Source organism: Antedon mediterranea, chromosome 2, assembly GCF_964355755.1.
Source record: "Antedon mediterranea chromosome 2, ecAntMedi1.1, whole genome shotgun sequence".
NCBI lineage: Eukaryota > Metazoa > Echinodermata > Crinoidea > Comatulida > Antedonidae > Antedon > Antedon mediterranea.
In genome coordinates, this window is record NC_092671.1 from 2,265,306 (window position 1) to 2,286,918 (window position 21,613).

The window sequence follows — 21,613 nt, forward strand, 5'->3', positions numbered from 1 at the left end:
TTTAAAACAAGATTTACTGAAATCACACACTTCATCAAACACACACTTACAAATATTATCAAATTCTCACGAGAATCACTGAACTAATTTTCTTCGTAATATTTTGGTTTAAAAATTAAAATATTGAGATGGAAATTCTTGGATTTTTAGTAATAATTTGAAAATGTCACACCAATTAGAATCTAGCGCAAGATAAAGTAATTTAAGTTGAAGCATTAGGTTAGAAACTGACACGATTTCCTCATAATGGCAAGTTTTATAACACATTTCATAGAATTTAATGAGACGGTAGTAAGACCGCCACAATCTGGAATTTGATGAGCTACTGTACGCAATCTAGTCTAGCACAAGATCAGTTTTATATCGAGTATTTACGTTTCACAGATTCATTTCTTCTCGCGATTCAAAAGACGTAAATCTGGTTTAAAGCGTTGCGTCCTTAGAGAGTTAGCTCATAAGAACATGGTGAAACGGCTGTATCATCTAACAGAGGTTGTACATGCCTATGTCTGTTTCTCGCAAAATAATTCACAGATACGTTCTCCAATGACCACTAACTTTGAATTTCTTGTATATATTTCAAACAGAACGATAAAGATTTGAGTATTTTTACAGCTATCGTATTTTTATTCACATTTTATTCGTTTACGGTGTAGGTATGAAGTAAGTTTTGCCAATTTAGTGAATATAATGCTTCTTGCCAAAGAAAAAAAAACAAAGCTTTGTGTAATAATATAGTTTTACAATTATAGCTATAACTTTGTAAAGAATTATTTTATGTGAAGTACTGTATGTTGATAATAAATTATATAGAAGTATGTATATTTTGTAAACTTCTTAAAACGTCAATGTTATCTTTGTGTGTTTTTAATTGTAAACCTGCACACAGCTATGCTCAACAGTACAGGTATGGGAATTAGAATATTATTATCGTCAATGCTGTTATCATTGAGTGTCTTATATTCTAATTCTGCACATAGCTATGAGCTATGTATGTCTTGATACAGCAATGAATTATTTGAATTTAGATTCTCATATCAAAGCAAAAAGGAGACGTCTCATTAATCAAATCCAAAACTGAATAAGCTTTACCTACTCAAAAAATGTTTTCAATTTTAGCAGATGGATAGTAACTCAAAGGGCACTTAAAGGGCTTGTACGAGTGAGAATCCTCTAAGCTGTGGTGACGCAGTCTCTACAAGGATTTCAGACTGAAACTGTGGCATTTCAAGTAGGCTTGAATCGAGAACGTCCTGATAGGCCTCGCCGTGAGTAGGCTTAAAAACCTGTTTTCTTTTAGAAACCAATCATAAATGAATACATCAATAAGCACTCCAATCGAGCCTATCAATCTGCAAGTCATTTAATTTAATTTACAAAGATATTGAAGCCTTTTTTTTTTGTGTACAGCTGTTGCTTTCAAAATTCTGATTCTGATGATGAGTGGAATGAACTTAATAGGAGATAATTAATCATCACTATTATTAATTATTTTTATTGTTTGTGGTTAAGATGTACTTTTATGTAGATCCTCTTTAAAGTTTAAATAAATATAAATTAAAAAGACCAAAACCAGATTCTTCAAATATATATCGTACATTGATTTTACCACAATTAATATGATGGCACCACCAGTATTGTTGTAGCCAATATTGATAAATTACAGACAGACAGATGAACCCCATTTAAGGGGACACCTTCAGTATGTAAAAAGTGTCCTCTAAATAGGGATGTCCCCTGAATAGGGGTTGGCCATACAGTAGGAGTGTTAAAACATATATTGCACCTCGTTTGTTTAATAGGAAAGTGTCCCCTAAATAGAGTTTAAACATTGTTCCCCTCATTCTTTTCAAGTGGAAGTGTCTCCTTATTAGGGTCATCTCAAAAGAGAGGTTCTACTGTATATTGAGACTAACTACAGACTTAAGCTCTGTCTACACTAAACCTGATGTGACAAAAATATGTGATGTGCCCATATATGGACATGATGATGTCATATCACCACCATATTTGACAAGATTAATACCATATTTGGGCATATCAATCTAGTTTGATAGTGCAGACAGAGCTTTATGAAACTGATAAATAAAAGTATGTTACCCTTCTCCTACTAGTCTGTCCGTTTCCGTCATGTGATATTGATACAAAACATTTGCCGGTCGTTTCGCATGGCTGCATACCATTATCACACAGCTCATCACAGGCGCAAAAAAAAGATTTTCTCGTTGTCATGTTGGCATTGAGATCTTGATCATCAGCTATTTAAAAAAACGAAATACATTAATTATCAAACTAAATAATGTCAAAAATGAATATAAACCTTTAAATTTAAATATATAACTAATAAAATATAATAAAACATACATTTAGCTTGCTAAAAATCAAAGTCTTATTGACAAAAATCCCATACATTGCAAATTTGATATAGCGGCTCTTAGAATGAAACCATATCAAAAGAGCTGTACATTGAAATTACTGTATTTCCATAAACTTGTTTAGTTATCAAAGCTAGTTTCTGACCGATTTGACACTGGAAGATCGTTTCCATCAAAATCTTTTGATATTTTCAATTTATTTTCATTACAACATATTTTCATTAAAAAAGAAGAAACACATTCCATTGCAAGTTTCATGTCTGTTTTCTTTGAAATCAGAATCATAGAAATGTGTCCACCGGAAGAGAAAGCGGAGAAGACGAGGCAAGATACACATCTGTCAGGTTTCTCAAATCCCCCTGTTGTCATGGAGATATGGATTGTTTATGGTGAATTGCGGAAATCACCTGCAAGGGATATTGTGTTATAGTATCATATTTTTTTTATGCTGATCACATACAATTATTATTCTATTTCTGTGTGGTATTCCTGATTTATGTTATAGATATTTGTGATATTTGTGAATACTAAATGTTCCCATAATGGTTTTAACAACAATAAATAAATTTAGATTAATTGGGTTGAAGAATAAAGCTCTGTTTACACTATTAAACTAGTTTAACAAAAAAAGTGTGATGTGCCCAAATAGGATAGTGATATCCCCAACTATGGTCATGTTATGACATCATCATGTCCATATATGGGCACATCACATTTTTTGTCGCATAAAGTTTGATAGTGTAGACAGAGCTTGGGAGGGGTGTGTTTATTAAAAGTACTTTTGCTGATTATCTCCTAACAGAAAAAGATATACAGTATTCCATATCTACAGCAATTACAGAAACATTCTCAATAGGGAGTTAACAGCCTCCAATATTCACAGCTTTTATAGATAAGCTATATAAATATTACATTAAAAATATGTAAAGAGTCTACTCTACCTGAAACATTATCACAATCCCCTTAATTGAATTTTTCAATATTTTTTGTCAATCCGACAAAACCTATCCAAAGTGAATAAATTAGCGGAAAACCCAGACATTTAATACTATGGTAGATTATAATTAAACCAATATTAATTATTCATATTCATTAAAAATTCAACAAGACTCATGGTTTGCCGACGGGAAAAAAAATTATTCAAACTCTAAAATACCCGGTTATTGTCACACGCGCAATGCGACGTAAGAGATATTGAAAGAAGATGATGTCTTGAATAACAATATAGCAATTTACAAATGATTAATGAAATTATTATTCTTATACCATAATAATTAGCGTCAGACTTATGAATGGTGACGTTCCATGAGTATGTAAGTATGAGACACACAGAATATGTATATTTTTCGGAGAATTTCATTTAAACTGTAGTTTCTCTAAATGTTATTTTTGGTTTTATTGTTAAAAAAAAAACATAGGAAAGTCTATTGTGAATCCTCAACATAATCTGTACTGGATACATGGTTTAATTTATATATAAATACTGTAGTCTTATAGTACGAACCGAAATACCTATTAACACAAGATGAAACATATCAGACAGGTTCTTCTTATATAGAGATAAGTGGCATAATGAAGAGGAAAGGGGTCCCTGGTTTAGTACTCCTAAGGGCCCTCTAATGCTGGGCAGTTGCATTGACGCTGCTCATGTTTCTGTACCGTCTAATCTCTGATTCCCCTGGGTTTAGCCAGTGAGCACTCATATCTATTACGCCATTGATAAAGATATTGTATATCGATCCTCCATAAACATAAAAGTCGGGATCCTTTAATCTTCTCAAATGTATTAAACCAAGTAAAGCAGAACTTAATACATTTCTCACTACTCCTATTAAAAGAAGGTGGTGAGCCTTCACACTAATAATACCATTCACACGTCGGCATTTATTCTTTCACGCTCAACACCGGCTGGTTACTGATAAACTTCACACTCTCGGCTAAACTGTAAAAACGTATTCTTTATAATTGCAAGCTTCAATAACGTTGAAAGCTTTTATCACAGGTTTTAATTCTATAATAACATCTTTCATAATATTATATTCTATTTTCGTGAAATCAAATAAAAGCATATTTTTTAATTTGCTTGGCACGTGCACCCAAAATTAAAAGCCTTAAAATAGCCTAAAAATAACTTACATGAATAAAAATCTTCATGGAGCACAAATTTAGCACTAATAGCTACCCCTGTATGGGTACAATAATCCTTAAAAGATTCAGTATATATTACATATAATAAAACGCATCATTATCATCATAAAGTTATATAATACAAACTACTGTACTGTAACTACCGTATATTAAACCACATATACCTGGATAAACCAACAATAACCAAACGAAACAAAACAATTTTACCTTTACCCACAAATGGTATAATCCATGAACTTCCTATGAACATCCAGATGAACATTGCACGACATATCATGACAAAGAATGTAAAATATTACTGAATATACCTATAGTATCAATGTGAATCGTTTGTAACATAAACAATTTAAATCCACTTTGCATTAAACTAAGAAAAGCATTTACAGAAACCAAATAAAATCATTTGTTACTCACTATAAAAGCACTTTAAAAGTCATATATATCATTCATGTACACTAAAAACTGTTTTGTATCATTTTATATTAATTCAGTACTACTACAAAGAACTCAACTGGATATAAATACTATACATACTGTAAAAACGACATACAATTAATTAATTTATTAACAATATTTAACCAGGATGGCCCAATCAGTCAAAAAGGCTGGTCTCCCTTGGGGCCCTGGGTACAATAGTACATTTTAAACTAAAATATAAAAATAACAGTAAATACAATACAACTTAAACTACAGTAATGCCTTAAAGTTACTTTTAAAAACATTTAAATTACTTGACAATTTAGTTTCTTCACTTAATGTGTTAAAAAGATCAGATACAACTGTAGCTAGGCTAGTATTATAATATACTGTAGTCAACAAATATAGGGCCTTTTATGCCCTTTATATTCAAAATCCTGGATCTCCCACTGATCATTGGACGACTGTAGCCTAAATATCTGTTTATCTAGGCTAAGCTACTATAGGAATGAAATAGATTAACTGTATTTGGTTTAAGGAAAGTGTCCAGGATGTATTTTACATGGAAAGGAAATGAATGATGATAGTAAAGTATATTTCATAAAATACAAAGCTATTTCTGCATTCTCTATCCATTCTTGCGAATCTATACAGATGCTACTACTGTGAGAATATGTTTTCAATCATTGTCCAATATTATTATAAACCTCTCTTATAATGTTGATGCTTATATAACTGCTAAAAGTAGATATCATTCATTACACAATAGAAAACCATTAAAACCAGACTCATTAATCTCCATTAAACTACAAAGAATAATATGACCTACAATAATAATAATAATAATAATAATATTATCATCATTATTGCATCTATGCATTCCGGTAGTTTATTTAACTGTCTAGTCTAGCTGTATTCATTTAACTGGATAAATAATGAGTTGTTTAAAGTCAACACTTCCAAGTGTGTCCTATACAGCTAACATTCATATCAAGTGGATACTGCTGCCAGTTAATGAAATATTAACTATAGCAAAGCATCATTAATCATAGAAAAATTGAGTGTCAGCCTTATTGTACATTCAGGCTTGGTTATAAATGACTGTGTTTCAATTGTTACCAAAATACCTAGTGGGAGTAATTAGGGAAAATGTTCATAATTGGCAAACAAAATGCACGATAATGGAGAGAAATCCATTAAGTATTAAAATCTATGGCAGGTGAGAAAAATGCATACGTTTTATATAATATTATGCAAAAATGCTGCTCACTTAAAAAATATTTGACAGACTTGCTTCTACGATAATAACTGAAGAGTTGTGATGATGCAGAAGTTGATAAGAAGGATGAAGTGAAGGAAGATGATGACAATGAGGAGGATGAAGATTGATGGACAACAAAGAGAGAAAACTGATGAACAGTTAAAAGAAGTGGTTGAAGAAGTTGAAAATATCGATGGTGACAAGGACACTGATGACAATTTACAATATAATAAGGAGGATGATTGGTTAATGACAATAATAAGATAATGAAGAAAATGGTTTAAGAATTGAGGCTCAGGACAATGACAAAATTCATGGTGACAATAAAACTGATGACAATTCAATGACAAATATTAATATTAAATGACAATTTTTCAACTGCAGCTGATGACAATACGAAATGACAAAATTTATAGACGAACATTTCAGGTACAAAATACTAGAAGACCTGGAATTTAATCATTTCCCTCTCCTATACATAATTGGACTGTCAAGTAATGTTCTTAATTAAAAATCCGAAATAAATATATTCACCAGTTTACGCACCATATATCACTGATCAATTTTATTACATCAGGTTGGAATAAATTGGGCAATAAATCAGTGACAGCCTGTCAATTATCCGCTCATCAATCCATGTTGTGTTTTACTTGAATGCCAGGTCTAGCAACTCATATCATTTGTAACATAAACAGTTTTTTTTTACGCTACACTCAAAACAGTATGTTATGCTACTCACTACTAGTTCTAATACAATTTGAACACAGAAGAAAATGAGATTGAATTTATCATTATTAACCATGTTTTCCAGTATTGTTTAAAGGTTTTACATGAAAAATAAACAATATTAAAAGTAAAGTTTGTGCTACACCAAAGTTTGATTAAAAACAAAACAAGCCAACACCTAACATTGTCATATACCACAAACTCTAAACAATGGTACATTGTCATACACTCCACAATGGTACATTGTCATACACTCCACAATGGTATAATATAATATAATGGGTGGGTATTGTTCGATTTCCTATTACATATTCCATTGTCATTAAAAAGCCCTTTCAAAAAGACCCTCGCAAAACATTTAAAAACTGTTACATAACATGCACATCTTCATATACAATGCAATTATTATTACACTTTATTAACGGGTACTGTATTATCTACTACAATAGCACTACTGCGATAGTTATTGTCTTTAAAATATAATGTTACAGTAATCAGATCAATAACACTAAAAATATATTTGTTTATCATATCTATCTTATAAGAAATACAAAAATAATACCTACTAAATGAAAGCATTGAAAACAATCTCATGAATAGAAAACTGAGAATAAAGCCTAATCCAAAACAAAAATACTGTTAAAAATATCCAAAAAACATGAATATACTGCAATGACGGCAATTAAACTTGTATCTGCTATGGTAGTAGTATCAATTATGAATAAGAAAAATAAGCCTGATACAGAGTGCCGGCTTTCTTTACCATATGTTCTTTGGATTCTTGTAAAGCTTTATTCTATTGAACTTGGACCATAGCCTTTGTTCACTATTTCTATGAGATGATCTCTTACTAATTGTCTCAATGACAAAGAGATGATGTTATCCATTTGTCTGTACGACCACTAATCCTCAATTCTTGCAACCAGATCAAGTACGGTTTTCCTAAATGCATAAATCTAATAACATTTATAATTTTTAAAAGTATTTCTAAAGGAATGTGTTGCTGGTAATACTCATAGAAGATCGTGAATCATTTATTGAGAGTATCCAAGTATAATTTTTCATAAGATATAAATTTTGGTGACGTTATGAGAACCGTGGGAAGGGAAGGATGCATTCTAAAGAAGAGTAAAATTTATGAGTTGGTTTGACTGACAAATTGAAGACAAAGAGCAAACCAGATTGGATTCCCAAAAGAAGGAAGATCAAAAGGAAGATGTAGAGGAAGTTGGGAAGGAAAATGAAATGGAAAACAGGAAGGACAATAGCAAAAGAAAATGGGAAAAAAGATGGAAAGGAAAAAGGGAAGGAAGATGGAAAGAAAACTGAGAAGAAGTTGGGAAGGAAGATGAGAAGAAGTTGGGAAGGAAGATGAGAAGAAGTTGGGAAGGAAGATGAGAAGAAGTTGGGAAGGAAGATGAGAAGAAGTTGGGAAGGAAGATGAGAAGAAGTTGGGAAGGAAGATGAGAAGAAGTTGGGAAGGAAGATGAGAAGAAGTTGGGAAGGAAGATGAGAAGAAGTTGGGAAGGAAGATGAGAAGAAGTTGGGAAGGAAGATGAGAAGAATAAAGAATGGAAAATACAGAAAAGAAATTGGTTATGAAATTATGAAGTTTAATGGATTTTTTTTATTGCAATTGCAAATATAAGACGTTTTAATTATGAAATTATATTTTAAATCTGGTTATACTTATGAAATAAATTATGTTTGGGAAATATTTGAGAATGTTTACATACCTTAATTTTTAAACTAAACTGTAAATCTTAATTAAAATTTCTATAAGATAATACGGATTAGGAAATATTTGAGAAATTTTATACCTTAATTTTAAAACTAATAACTGTAAATAAATGTAAATTTTTATATGAAAATACAAATACATACAAACTTAAGCATACACATGAATAATATTATATTATATCTTCAACATTTTGAATCAGAAATGAAATTTAAAGCAAAGAATTTATTGTCAATTAGGGAACACATTAACAATAGAAAGTGGTTGATGAGAGTAGGATAGCAGAGACTTGGAAAAACAGGCAAATCTCTTGAGATTGTTAAACGGTTATTAAAATCACCCAGGATTTATCCTGCAAAATGGCACAAATTAATTAGAACAAATTAGGATGCTATCAATACACCTCTGTCAAAATTCTTGGTGCATTTGGGAAAAATGATCATTTAGCAAATATGATATTTTTGTTTGTCTTGCATTTGAATTATCTAGGGATATGAACAAATTCTTGGTAGAAAAATGTTTTTACATAAAAAGTACATATTTAAATTAGGGCAGACAGAAAGAAAGTACAATCTATAAACATTAACATAATTTATATCTTTACTTTTTTTAAACGTGGAAGGAGGAAAACCATTTTAAAATCCCAATAAACAAGAAGTAAACAAACGACGATTCAAAGCAATGAACACAATGTTTAAAAGTTCATTGCTAAATATATTACAGTTTTATTTAATATTTTTAAAATTTTAGATTTTTTTTAGGGAAGAAATTATATTTATCTGGAATTTTAATAAAAAAATAAGTTATATGATAAAATGCATATGTTTTTGAATTATTTTAACCCATTTTTAACCAATGTTCACATGAATGACTGTATGTAAAAATCCCTAGTATTTATTATTGCACAGTTTACAAGAGTTTGCTAAAAGCTTATGGTCGCACTACACTGGACTTTGAAATCTATTTCGCTATTAGATTGAGCCTCTTCAGTGGACAAATGGCAAATTATCATTTTATTTTAGAAGTAATCTATCATTTCTACGGATATCATATTCTTGACAAATTACCTCTCATTTTTATTTCAGCTTAGCCAGGGGCCTTTCTCTCGTCATCGTTATCGTTGATACGTGCTCAATGATTTCAATGATGTGCAATAAACCACCAATAGAAATTTTACTAACAAAAATTTAATAAAAGCACTTTACTACAGATAACCTTCTTTGTTTTAAAAATCGCTTTATTTACATTAACAATTTTACAAAATAACCAAGTATATATGTAAAAAAAAGTAAATGATAAAAGGTAAGTCCTGTATTCATTTATGAACATAGGGTAACAAGTTGTTAGGAGTTCATTGTACTACAGTAGCCTCGGCATTTAGTATGTGGTAGGGTGGCCAGTTCCTTTCCACGCCGCCTTATCCTCCGTAGTATTTTTCAACCAGGTACTCATTTACAGCTGAGTAGAATGGGATTTGTCAGGAATTGAACCAAAGTCTCTCTGTTGTATGACAGTTAAGTGTCCTACCTAACTCCTATATAATATATTATATTTTACAACCTGCAGAAGAATAAAGTGTACATACATGTTTAACTACAAGACATCCTCTATCCTATTTCCATTAGATTATTGGTAAACCTTACAGAGTATCAGTGATATAATGTATTATTTTATATACTGTACCAGTGTATCAGTTCCAACAATAGTGTTTATGAAACTTCAATAATTCGCACGTCTTTGATGAAAATCACAGATTGAACGAATTAATTATAAGTATTAAACCAGGTCACTTGAAACTACTCCCTGTACTTATCCATAAGCCTAGCTATAATACATGACCTCTCAATTCCTGGACATCTGTGACAGAAAGAAGAAGGTCTATACCTTTCAAGTGGACAGGTAACAATACTATTCACGGCCTAGCACAACACACAGGATATTCACAATAACAATAGGTATAGTAAAATGTGTTTGCTAAACACATGGGAAACAATAGTTGTATAAAGCTGCTGTTGGTGCCTGCATGTCTGCTACCTTGAGGGGGTTGTAATAAACCACCCAAGGGAGACTTGAAGAGAATTCTTCTGAACCTGCATTAATCACTCGTCTTTGTAAAGTAATTTTAAATACCAATCAGGGGGGTGATTTAAACGTCAAGCGATCTACGAAGCTCATTTTGACTCTTAAAATGTTGTTAAAAACCGCTAGATGACGTCAATTATGAATTAGAAAATGTTAAATTTACACGCACTTACCCAAGAAATTAGTAACTACATTGCGAAAAAGATAAATTGTTATACATTATCCTAGATAGCTATTGACAACTATAAACAGGCTAACAGATTGTTATACAAAAACAAATTATTTAGACAATATAACAACATATTCAATTTATGGTAATATTATACAGACGCACATCAATCATAATCTCTCTTTTTTTAAATAAACAAACTTCAGATTCTGTTTATTTCCACAAAAAAATCATGCTTGTGGGTTTCCCTCCAATTAAAGACTACAGAATAAAGTTTAGCAATCTTTTACTAATTTTTAAAGTTGTCTAAAGCTCTGTCTAAACTATCAAACTAGTTTGACAAAAAAGTGTGATATGCCCAAATATGATAGTGATGTGCCTAAATATAGTAGTGATATGACATCATCATGTCCATATATGGGCACAACACATTTTTTTGTCACATAAAGTTTGATAGTGTGGACAGGGCTTTATATTAAAAATGCCACCAAATATACAAATATACACAGTACAACTGAGTGGAAATATTATAGTCATTTTCCTTGAAATTCAGAATAATTTTTAAAACTAATCTCAACAAAGTTTTCCTTCGTTTCAAGAATAAAAAGTAATTTTTTTCATCATTAACCTTTTAAAAAAATCAAATTAAACAAGCCATCTGTTCAAAAATAAAAACCAAATTTTCAATTCTTAAATTAGTTAATCGTAGCAATAATGGAAAAGCACAAAAACATTGAAATTAATAACTTTTGTCAAATTCCTAATGAATGTTTTTTTTCGGCTTCACTTGGCAATACAAATTATAGCAAACCGAAGTTTACATTAAAATATGAAAATATAGTTCACTTGAAGATGCTAATAAATCTAAAAATAGGTCATGTCGTAGGAATTCAACCTAACCATACTCACATAATTTATTTTCTTAATTATATCTAAATGAGAATAATATAAAAATCTTGTTGACTGGATAGAAAGTAGTTTTATGTGGTGATATGTTGATAGTGATGTGCCCAAACATGGTAGTGATATGACATCATCATGTCCATATATGGGAACATCACATTTTTTGTCACATAAAGTTTGATAGTTTAGACAGATATTTAATGGCAAAAGTCTTACAAAACTGTTATCTTGTGATTGACAATCTGTCATTATGATCAATTCTTCTCATTTGTTAATTTTATCATATTTTAAATATCATTAAAGTATTTAAAGAAATCATCTTTATGGACAACAATGGCGATGAAATTACAACTGAACAAGCAATGGAAAATGATGCTAAAAGACAAATTTCAACATAGTACCAAAATTAGGAAAATAACGCAAAGTTCAAGACATTTCAGAAAAATATGAAATAGAGATGGGCAGGAAACTGGATGAGGAAGACACATACATCTATTTGTACACACAATATCAATAGACTTTGTAACATCACCTGACCTCTGACCTCATTAGTATAACCTATTACAATGCAAGGTAAACCACAAGTAATTTTACAAGACAGAGGGAAGGAACTGCCACATTAGACCCTAAACTCACCTCAATAAATAAACCACAAATCACAACATTGGTAAAATTAATACCTGCACAACTCAACACCTTTATAAAATGACAAACTACTGTATACTGTCTATACTGTATAGTATAATCAATATAATAGATATAATATATACAATTTCTACACAACTTACAGGTAGTAGAACAAATACTTACTGGTACTACTTAACACAGTTACATAAACGCTTAACTTGGATAGCAGACAACACTGTTTTCTAAGAGTCTGCTTCTCAGAATTCATTAAATGGGACCTAAAAAATTATGGTCTGAAGAGAATTTGTTTGTTTTTCAGGGAGCTAAAGCTAATAGCATTGACCATGCCACACGACTATTCAGCTGTCAAGTCGAAAAGTCATTGTATACACATTTAAAGACATGTGCATTTTGTTAATTTAATAATACATTGTCGAGTGGTTGCTAATTGCAAGTAAACACTGATTCAAATATTCAGAAATAACCAGTAGAAATTCTGACTATATAAACTGCATCATATTGTAGGTAAAATATATCAAGAAATTAAGTAACATGCCTAGAACTATAGAATACATTACCTGTTCAAAAGAGGTTTTTCTTTTCAATATTTTTTAATCAATTAAAACCTTCAACATCTATGAATGCATGTACAAATTGTTAGCGATATATTTAGCAATAGTCAAGTTGCGTGCGTCCATATCTTGTGATGCAATATCAGCAGTTATATTGCGTGATTGATTGCGTGCAGTAACACTATGCGTACACATTTATCATTCTTCGACAAAAAAAATTATATGAAGGATGCTGAAAAGAGCTTATCGATGTTAGCTGTAGATAATGTTACTAAGTCTTAAACAAATAAAACTCTTGAAATTTTACGACGATAGAAATTATGTAAGATAATGCTGCAGATGGAGGATTTTAAGACATGAAAAGTAAAATTATAGCGAGCTCTAGATATCATAATTATTCATAAGACTATATAAAATTCTTTTAACATCTCAAATTGTCGAGGAAACTTGATTTTATTAGGAATATTTTTTACTACACTTAAAATATAACTTGAAACTACAAGAAACTTCTGTCTTCTCCAACTACTTCAACAATTCCTATTTTTATTTTTTTATGAATATTAAAGTTTTTTTTTTTTAAACTTTCTTCAAGAGTACAGAAGATTTTCACAATACAATATAAAAAACGGAAAACTTTTCTTGAGGTACAAAAGGTATCAAATTTGTTTTCACCATTAAAAACACATTCAGATTACCTGTACCAGAATTTTTGGAGAGACCTACTGTACTATAGTAGGCCTGCTGAAAAATGTCCGGTATTAGGAGAGTTTGTATGTATTCCTATACTATGTTACTGTATATTGGAAGTACAGAACGATATTTGTTTTTTCTAAATCATTTTTTCCTGTTTGACAATCACAAAATACAATACTATTACAAACAGCTATTCATTCATTCATTTATGACAAGGAAATATTACTACAAAACTCATTAATATTAATATCAAAATTGATTATCCCTGTTGACAGCAACTCAATTCAGGAACAACATCGCACAGATTGAGCCTAACTAACTATTTTCAGAAGTACATTAATAAGTAGAAACAACATTTTTTGGTAAATTCATTTATCAATCTGCTTAAAATCATGAAAAGAGTCACAACAAATTCCAAACAGGCTTAAACATTGCCTCTCATGGGCACGCAGGGGTTTATCAGATTTGGAATATGAACTGAAATCACCTTTATGAATAGATGTTTAACACAGACTAGAAGCCAACAAGTCTGCCCACAAAATCCTAACCTGGACGACTAATGTGTTTCAGATGGGCCTACAATCCGACCGATTCCAAAATCATGTACATCTTACGTGAAGACTTAAGTATGCAATTTGTGTAATAAGTACTTAACAGAAAAAAAAAGAAAAACACAAATACAAGAAGGTATTTATCAGCACACATAAAAACAACAATATTTTTTTTAAAACACAATCATTTTTTTCAGGAGTGTATAAGAATTATCATAAATATATTGAACATTTTTGGCATTTGGTAACTAGAATCTTCCCATTGGAATGGGACATCTTAAAATCAATCTCCAATTGGATGTAAATTGGAGATTGAGGGAGGGGGAGAGGTCAGTTTGTATCCTTTACACATCTAGTAAAAACATTATCATATTTAGTTTTCAGATAACAAAATGAATAATAATATTAAATTCCGCACTAATGAGTTGAACTCTGAGATGTGCATCCAGTTTGTACTGTACTATTGCAAACAAATCATAAACTTAACAAATAGAAGTAGAAACATAAAAAAGATGCATAAAACAATCAGAGGTCACGCCAAAGGTCATTTAAGTATTTATTGTACTGTACCACCTCATCATGTCTACTATTGTTCAATCAATCTTAAATAAAACATTCTATCATAATTATTGTCAATTTTATGACATGAAATGATAATGTATACATTTATTATGATTAATTAATGCAATTAGTAGGTGACAAATAACAACACTGTACTTTTTTTAGGCTAAGTAGAATAGAATCAAAGTTCACTATTATCATTAACATCATTATAATAGTATAAGATATCATATCAAAAGGATCATTATGATATTAATGATAATATTGAACTTATAATTACATATCCCATGAAGGGTTATTACCTTTTTCTTGAGGTACACAGTACTGTAAAAAATATAAATCTGGGTGAGTATACAATAACTTTTGATCTTTATGTAATACTAAATGTCTTTGCACTTTGTACTTAACATTTTAATATCAGGTCAGAAAGTCAAAACACACATATGGTTGCTGGGATATCATAAAGGGCGCAATCAATATCATAAAATGCTCTTCTTTATTGTAATATTAAGTTTAATCGTCACCAGTCTGACGAAGGGCTGTTGAATATGATAATAAAACATTATGTGTCTGAACACTGCTTTTGGAAGAAGGTCACCAAGATTGTTTCGGAATAAACAGTCTACTATTCGCTTTTTTCTACAGTACTACAAAGTGCCAAATTTACTTCTCATTTGAAAATAGATAGAATTAAAAATTATATCAATCACATTTCTGCTAATCTCGAACCTGATTAAGTGGGTCGTTACCCAAAATCTAATTTGGTCAGACAGTCAAACATTCAAGGTGCTATTGGTAAGGAAAACAAGGGTTAATCAAAATAACCGTTATTTTGTGTTGCCATTAAACGGTTGTATAACATTGTAACACCAAAAAATGGGGTCAATTTATTCACAGACTTTTTTCGCAGCAGAAACAGGCCAAATAGCATTTTTACAATCATACTGTTGCTATTATTTCGATTATCAACTGACTTTTAATAGCATTACAATGATTATAACATTACAATGATTATAACACCAACCTTTAATTCTAACATTCATCTTTTGTTAAGTGGTGAATTTAGAGCACTTAAAATATCATATAAATTGTTCAAAAGAACTTTTATCTAACAACATTACTTTGAACAAATCAATAAATATACAGACAATGTTAAGTACTAGGGTAAAGTCCACACTTTTAATACATGTTTTAATCTACAACATGGAACAAAGTATCATTTTCTGACCAATGAAATCACAGATTTTCATGTACTTGATATCAAAGGTCTAGTTTTTGTTGTTTACTGTACAAGTGCACACACATAACTGTACTCTCTGTTTGTCATGGCTGTTTACTTATCACCTGAACAAACAATTGGAGAAAAGTCACAATATACAAAGGCCATAGGTCAATATAAAAATGATATTACATCCTCCATAACATGTTTAAGTGGCTACATACACTATAAAAGGAGTTGCATATTGTTGGAGAAAAGGCATAATATATACGAAGGTCTAGCTCAAATATATATGATTTTACATGTTGTATCCGCCCCCGACTATCATATTTTATGCTATCATTTTAAAAGAAAAGAAAATTCAAAGAAGTCTCAGTTGAAGAAGGAAATCCATAACATTTCTAAACAGAAATTATTTAAAAAGTCACAATTTGTTTACGATTCACAAAGAAAATCTTTTCCGTGCCCAGAGCGCAAAGGCAGAATGATACAGCATGCTGTGTCAAAAGTACTTTGAGTAAATATGTTGCATTTTGGCATAGAAAATTAAGCATGTTCGTAAAAATAAAGAGCTAACAGCACGCAAATGTCAACAAGACTTAAGTAACTAATTCTAGTCACGTATAATGTTTTCTCTTCAAATCAAAATGATTAACAACTTAAGCATGCAGTCATAGTACTGACTTAATGATGTGCAGAAAGAAAGGCAACATTGTATGAAAGAAACTTACATGGGTGTAACCTTTTATTTATAGTTTTTGTTATTTTTAATTTTTTTTCTAAAGATATTGCAATTGTTTTTTAAAAACAGGATACTGTATACTAAAAGAACTTACAATATAATATAAGAAAACTTTTCAACAAAAAATTGTGGAAAGTTAGTATTAATCATCCTCAGTACTAGTCGTCATTAGACAATGCGTCTCACTTGTGTTCGCCACTTTGTACATTTTAGACATTGCGTGTCTCACTTGTGTTCGCCACTTTGTACATTTTAGACATTGCGTGTCTCACTTGTGTTCGCCACTTTGTACATTTTAGACATTGCGTGTCTCACTTGTGTTCGCCACTTTGTACATTTTAGACATTGCGTGTCTCACTTGTGTTCGCCACTTTGTACATTTTAGACATTGCGTGTCTCACTTGTGTTCGCCACTTTGTACATTTTAGACATTGCGTGTCTCACTTGTGTTCGCCACTTTGTACATTTTAGACATTGCGTGTCTCACTTGTGTTCGCCACTTTGTACATTTTAGACATTGCGTGTCTCACTTGTGTTCGCCACTCTGTACGTTTTGAGCAAGCATGTGTATAGGTCCGCATGTGAACAGTTCTGTTTCCTTTTTTATGTTTGCCATCCATGAAGTATTATTATTAATATTATTTCAAAAAGGAGAAAAGATTGAATATATTTATGAGAGCTAGTTTCAAGACTCAATAATCAGTATTCAGAAAAAACAAAAAACAAAAAGCTGGATTACTTCATAAAGGAGATAAGTGTTTACTTGATAAAGTTTATTGTTAGCTAATGTTTATTGAGATTTAACGACCATTTTTAGAATATCACCAGAGACGTGATTTACTGTCGCACAGCTGTTTGTAATGAGAAACAACTATCTATCGTAGTTTACAAGACCAACTTTAACCCCATGAGCCTATTAAGATTTCTCATCAGTAAAATCCCATCAAAAGAGAATATAAAACAAGAAATTGGTAAACTACACTATTGGATATCTGTGCTTGTCACGGTGAATAAAAATGACCTATCTAAGAACATATTATGAGAATATGTACGAAATAAAGATAACTTTATCAACAGAAATACATGAACATCTACTTCTAAATTAATGTCAAATAACTGTACTGTATCGTAAGTAAGGCAAAAAACGTACTAAAAATAATGTCCCAGAAATCGGAGACATTTAATACATAGGCCAGCTCCGTTTGTCAGAATGTTGACTGCAAGTGGACAGTATTACTGATGATACAATATCATTTGGAATCTTAGTTTTATTCTTTTTATACTGTTACTTCTAGTGCAGACACTTCATATTATTTATTTATTCTTGTTTTATTAGTTTTCATACAAAACAAAGCACTCATGAAGTCATACATGTTATTGATAGTTTGTTTTCATTCGCTTGACAGAAGTGTGTATAGTTCAACAAATAGTATCAAACACTTTGTCCATCAAACATAATTGGCTCATTGCAATACAGCTGTATACCTAGTGTACCTACTGTCATACTAGTACCAGGATATTGCTAAACACCGCAAACCCTGCAAAACTCCAAAAAAACATAGCAACCAACATAAAAGTTACCGGTAAGTGAATCATGTAGTGTACTACACACCAAAAATGTTGAATTGTTTTTGTTTTTCTTACGTCCATGGGTCCGTTTCTTTTGCATTTATTTGATTGAAGATTACCACCGAATCTACTGTATACAACAACAATTTTTTTATTCTTACAAATTTTGATACATTTCTGATAAAATATTAATTTTTAAAAGTGATGTCAACTTGTTTGAAATTTATTGCTAATCTTGGTGTGGTGTTCCTATAAAAAACAAATTGTAACTACTAAACAAGATTAAATTTACAATGCATGCGTTGGGAGTGTATACATTTTACAAGATTAATTTCTCAAAACCACTTATAAGATTGTTTCATTATGTTTATTTCATGAAAAATACATAAATACTATGTATTAAATGTCAACTAATTCCAAGTCACGTGTTGGTTGTATTTTGTCTATTTTTTAATAGTAAAAATCGTGGAAAACTATATAAAACAATAACAATACAAATTCTGAATCATTGCAGAAATTTAAATTTAATGCCTTTAATGGACAGAGTAAACTAGCTAACCTTAACCCCACTTTTTACCTCTAAGACCTTACATCTGGCTTGAGTATTCACCCAAAGAAACCTCTTTTAAACCCTCCCCCACTCCTGACTACTGTCACAGTAGTATGTTCTGTGCTCACCCCAACCCCTTTCCTCCACACCCCAAATATAAATTTCTGTTTATAGTATTTATAATAATTCATAAATCTCTAATGGATTATATGGTTTAACATGACATTTAACGTTTTAAACAAATAAATGATTTATTTATCTATAAGTTTTGCCAGTTTATCTTTTTAATCTTCCCTCTTCTGCTGAACTCATTACCGACATTATCTTACTTAAAATTATATTATATAGATTCAAGATTCAAGATTCAAGAAATTTTATTTGTCCATAAAAATGGAAATTCACTTTGCTTGGTAGATTAAAACAACAATAAAAAACAAACATAAAAAATGTTGCAACAATTTAAAACGTGCAGTATTATAACAGATAAAATACAAGATAAAAAGTTAAAAATAAAGAAACTGTTAAAGATGTAAAACTATTTAAAAATTGCAAAAACAAAAACAAAAGAAACTCTGTACGAAAGTTTAAAAAAATATATATTGAAAACAAAAAGTTTAAAACTATGTTACATAGTTGAAGAAAAAAAATGTTTAAGAACTATTTGCATTACTGTATTTAAAAAAATGTCTAATGATCTTAAAAGAGCGTTTAGCGAATGATACAATAATGATGATGTAATAAAAAATGATTCAAAAGGGAAAATAGCTATGAACATTAATTTAAAACATATTTATCATTGATGCAAAATAAACTTTTTAAATTCAAGTCATTAAATGTTTAAGAAAGTAATTTAGTTGAAGCAATCATAACTAATAAGAAATGAGATATAAAGAAGTTTTAAGAGAGTAGATCTAGTACGTATAAAGTAATTTATCATCATGTCATTTTTATAATCGTTTTTCCATATTTTCGTGTAAATGGATTGTGCATACCGCTCAATATACTATTATGACCTGAACCAATTCTGCGGACCATTTGATGAGATAGTTTTCAGTTTGTACCGCAAATGACAACAAAAGCGTGAAATAATTATTCTAATCACAATTGTAAAATGTTGTCGGTGTACAGTGGAAGTCGTTAAACCGTACAAAGATAGCAGAGTAGCGAGTACGATGATCAATACTCAGCAAATAAAGTCAAATCACCACTTAACCCAGCATGAAACCAGAGCCGATCATCAGCTTTTAAGGAATGTAGCCGCTTCTTTTCGATCTTACAAAACGTGTTCAAATCCAACACAACGAGTTGGCTACTTTAATCAATATCCATTATCACCTTTGTGAATTAATTACCTTAACGAAAGCCTTAAAGCTTGCGAATTTTGCTGTCTTAATCAATTAAGACGCACTTCAATAATTATAAGACTTTACGCCCGAGTTACACGTATTAACAAAAAGTAAAATGTAATGATGTTATCTTCTATATTAGGATTAATCTACGAAGATGAGACCACTCATTGGTATTATTGTTAATTTTCAGCAATTTGAAATACTGATATTAACATATTTTTTAATTTGGTCATTTATACTACAATAACAAAACTAAAGAAAATGAAAACGATTAATTTGAATCTACTGTATGGTTTGTTACTATATTAAAGTAGTAAATAACTATTCAAGTGGACATAATTTAATGTCAAACATTCTGTATGTACAATTGTTATGACAATGATAATTGAGGAATTTTATTGAAATGACTATATTATTTAATACAATACAGTTGCATACTCAAAGTTGTACTATATCAGGCAATGTATAGCCTAATGGCAAAGTATAATTTGTATATTGAATGAAATGATATATGAACATTCACAATGTCATTCTCCTTAACAGAACAAAAAGAGCCCAAGGATATGCTGAATAATATAATAGAAAGGCAAGATCAAAGGCACAATGACCATATTAACTAGTTTTTGTGAAACAAACTGGTTTTAGGCAGAGAATTTATATCATCAAATATATCATTCTTTCTGTTTGTCGGTACCTTTGTCGTCGTGTCCAATACAATACAGCTAACATCATCTTAAATGATATTGCTTAGATTCCGGCTTGTTTCTTTATGCACAGGCATTATATTCAGCTTTATTAATATTTCTCAAAATTGATCGATAGTACAGATAGCTGCAGGCAATATAGTACAGTGTTCAATGCTTATTCAGGGCAAGTTATTGTTTGCGAGTGGGCTATTAGTGGTTCGTAATCAGATAAAATTACGATAGCAAGTACTGTATAAGCGCTGTGGAAGATCGTAGAATAACTTTAACATGGTTGAATCTAATTTGACAATTTGACAGGTCTTAAAATAATGGGAAAGATGAAAATTTACGAGAAAAAAGAATCTTATACAGTGTGTTGAATTAAGAAAACTTTTACATAAAAACATCAAATTTCATCAATGTTAAGTTTTTCCAGTACGCTTGCTTTCTAACATGCTTCATGTCATATTTATTATGTACATTTCTAAGGCATGTTCTCTCAGAGGAACACACATAAATCATACTCTCTTTTTAATATATGTATGATTCTATAAATTACTAGACATATAAGGAATATTTATAAAAAAAATATCCTTGCTTCCAACCTCAAGTTTATAATTTACGAGGTTCGATGAGTTTTGACTTTGATAGTCGAACATGAAAATTGGCAAGGAA

The 21,613-nt window shown here is 30.6% G+C and overlaps 1 protein-coding gene across 2 annotated transcripts in view; it reads right to left on the reverse strand.

Annotated features, from left to right (window-relative positions):
* LOC140040034 (activin receptor type-1-like) overlaps nt 1-21,613 on the reverse strand; it is a 67,980-nt gene that overhangs the window by 19,310 nt on the left and 27,057 nt on the right. For both annotated transcript variants that reach the window (XM_072085669.1, XM_072085670.1), the window contains exon 2: nt 2,101-2,258. In XM_072085669.1, the coding sequence (XP_071941770.1) occupies nt 2,101-2,258 (158 nt within the window). The remainder of the gene's footprint in view (nt 1-2,100; nt 2,259-21,613) is intronic.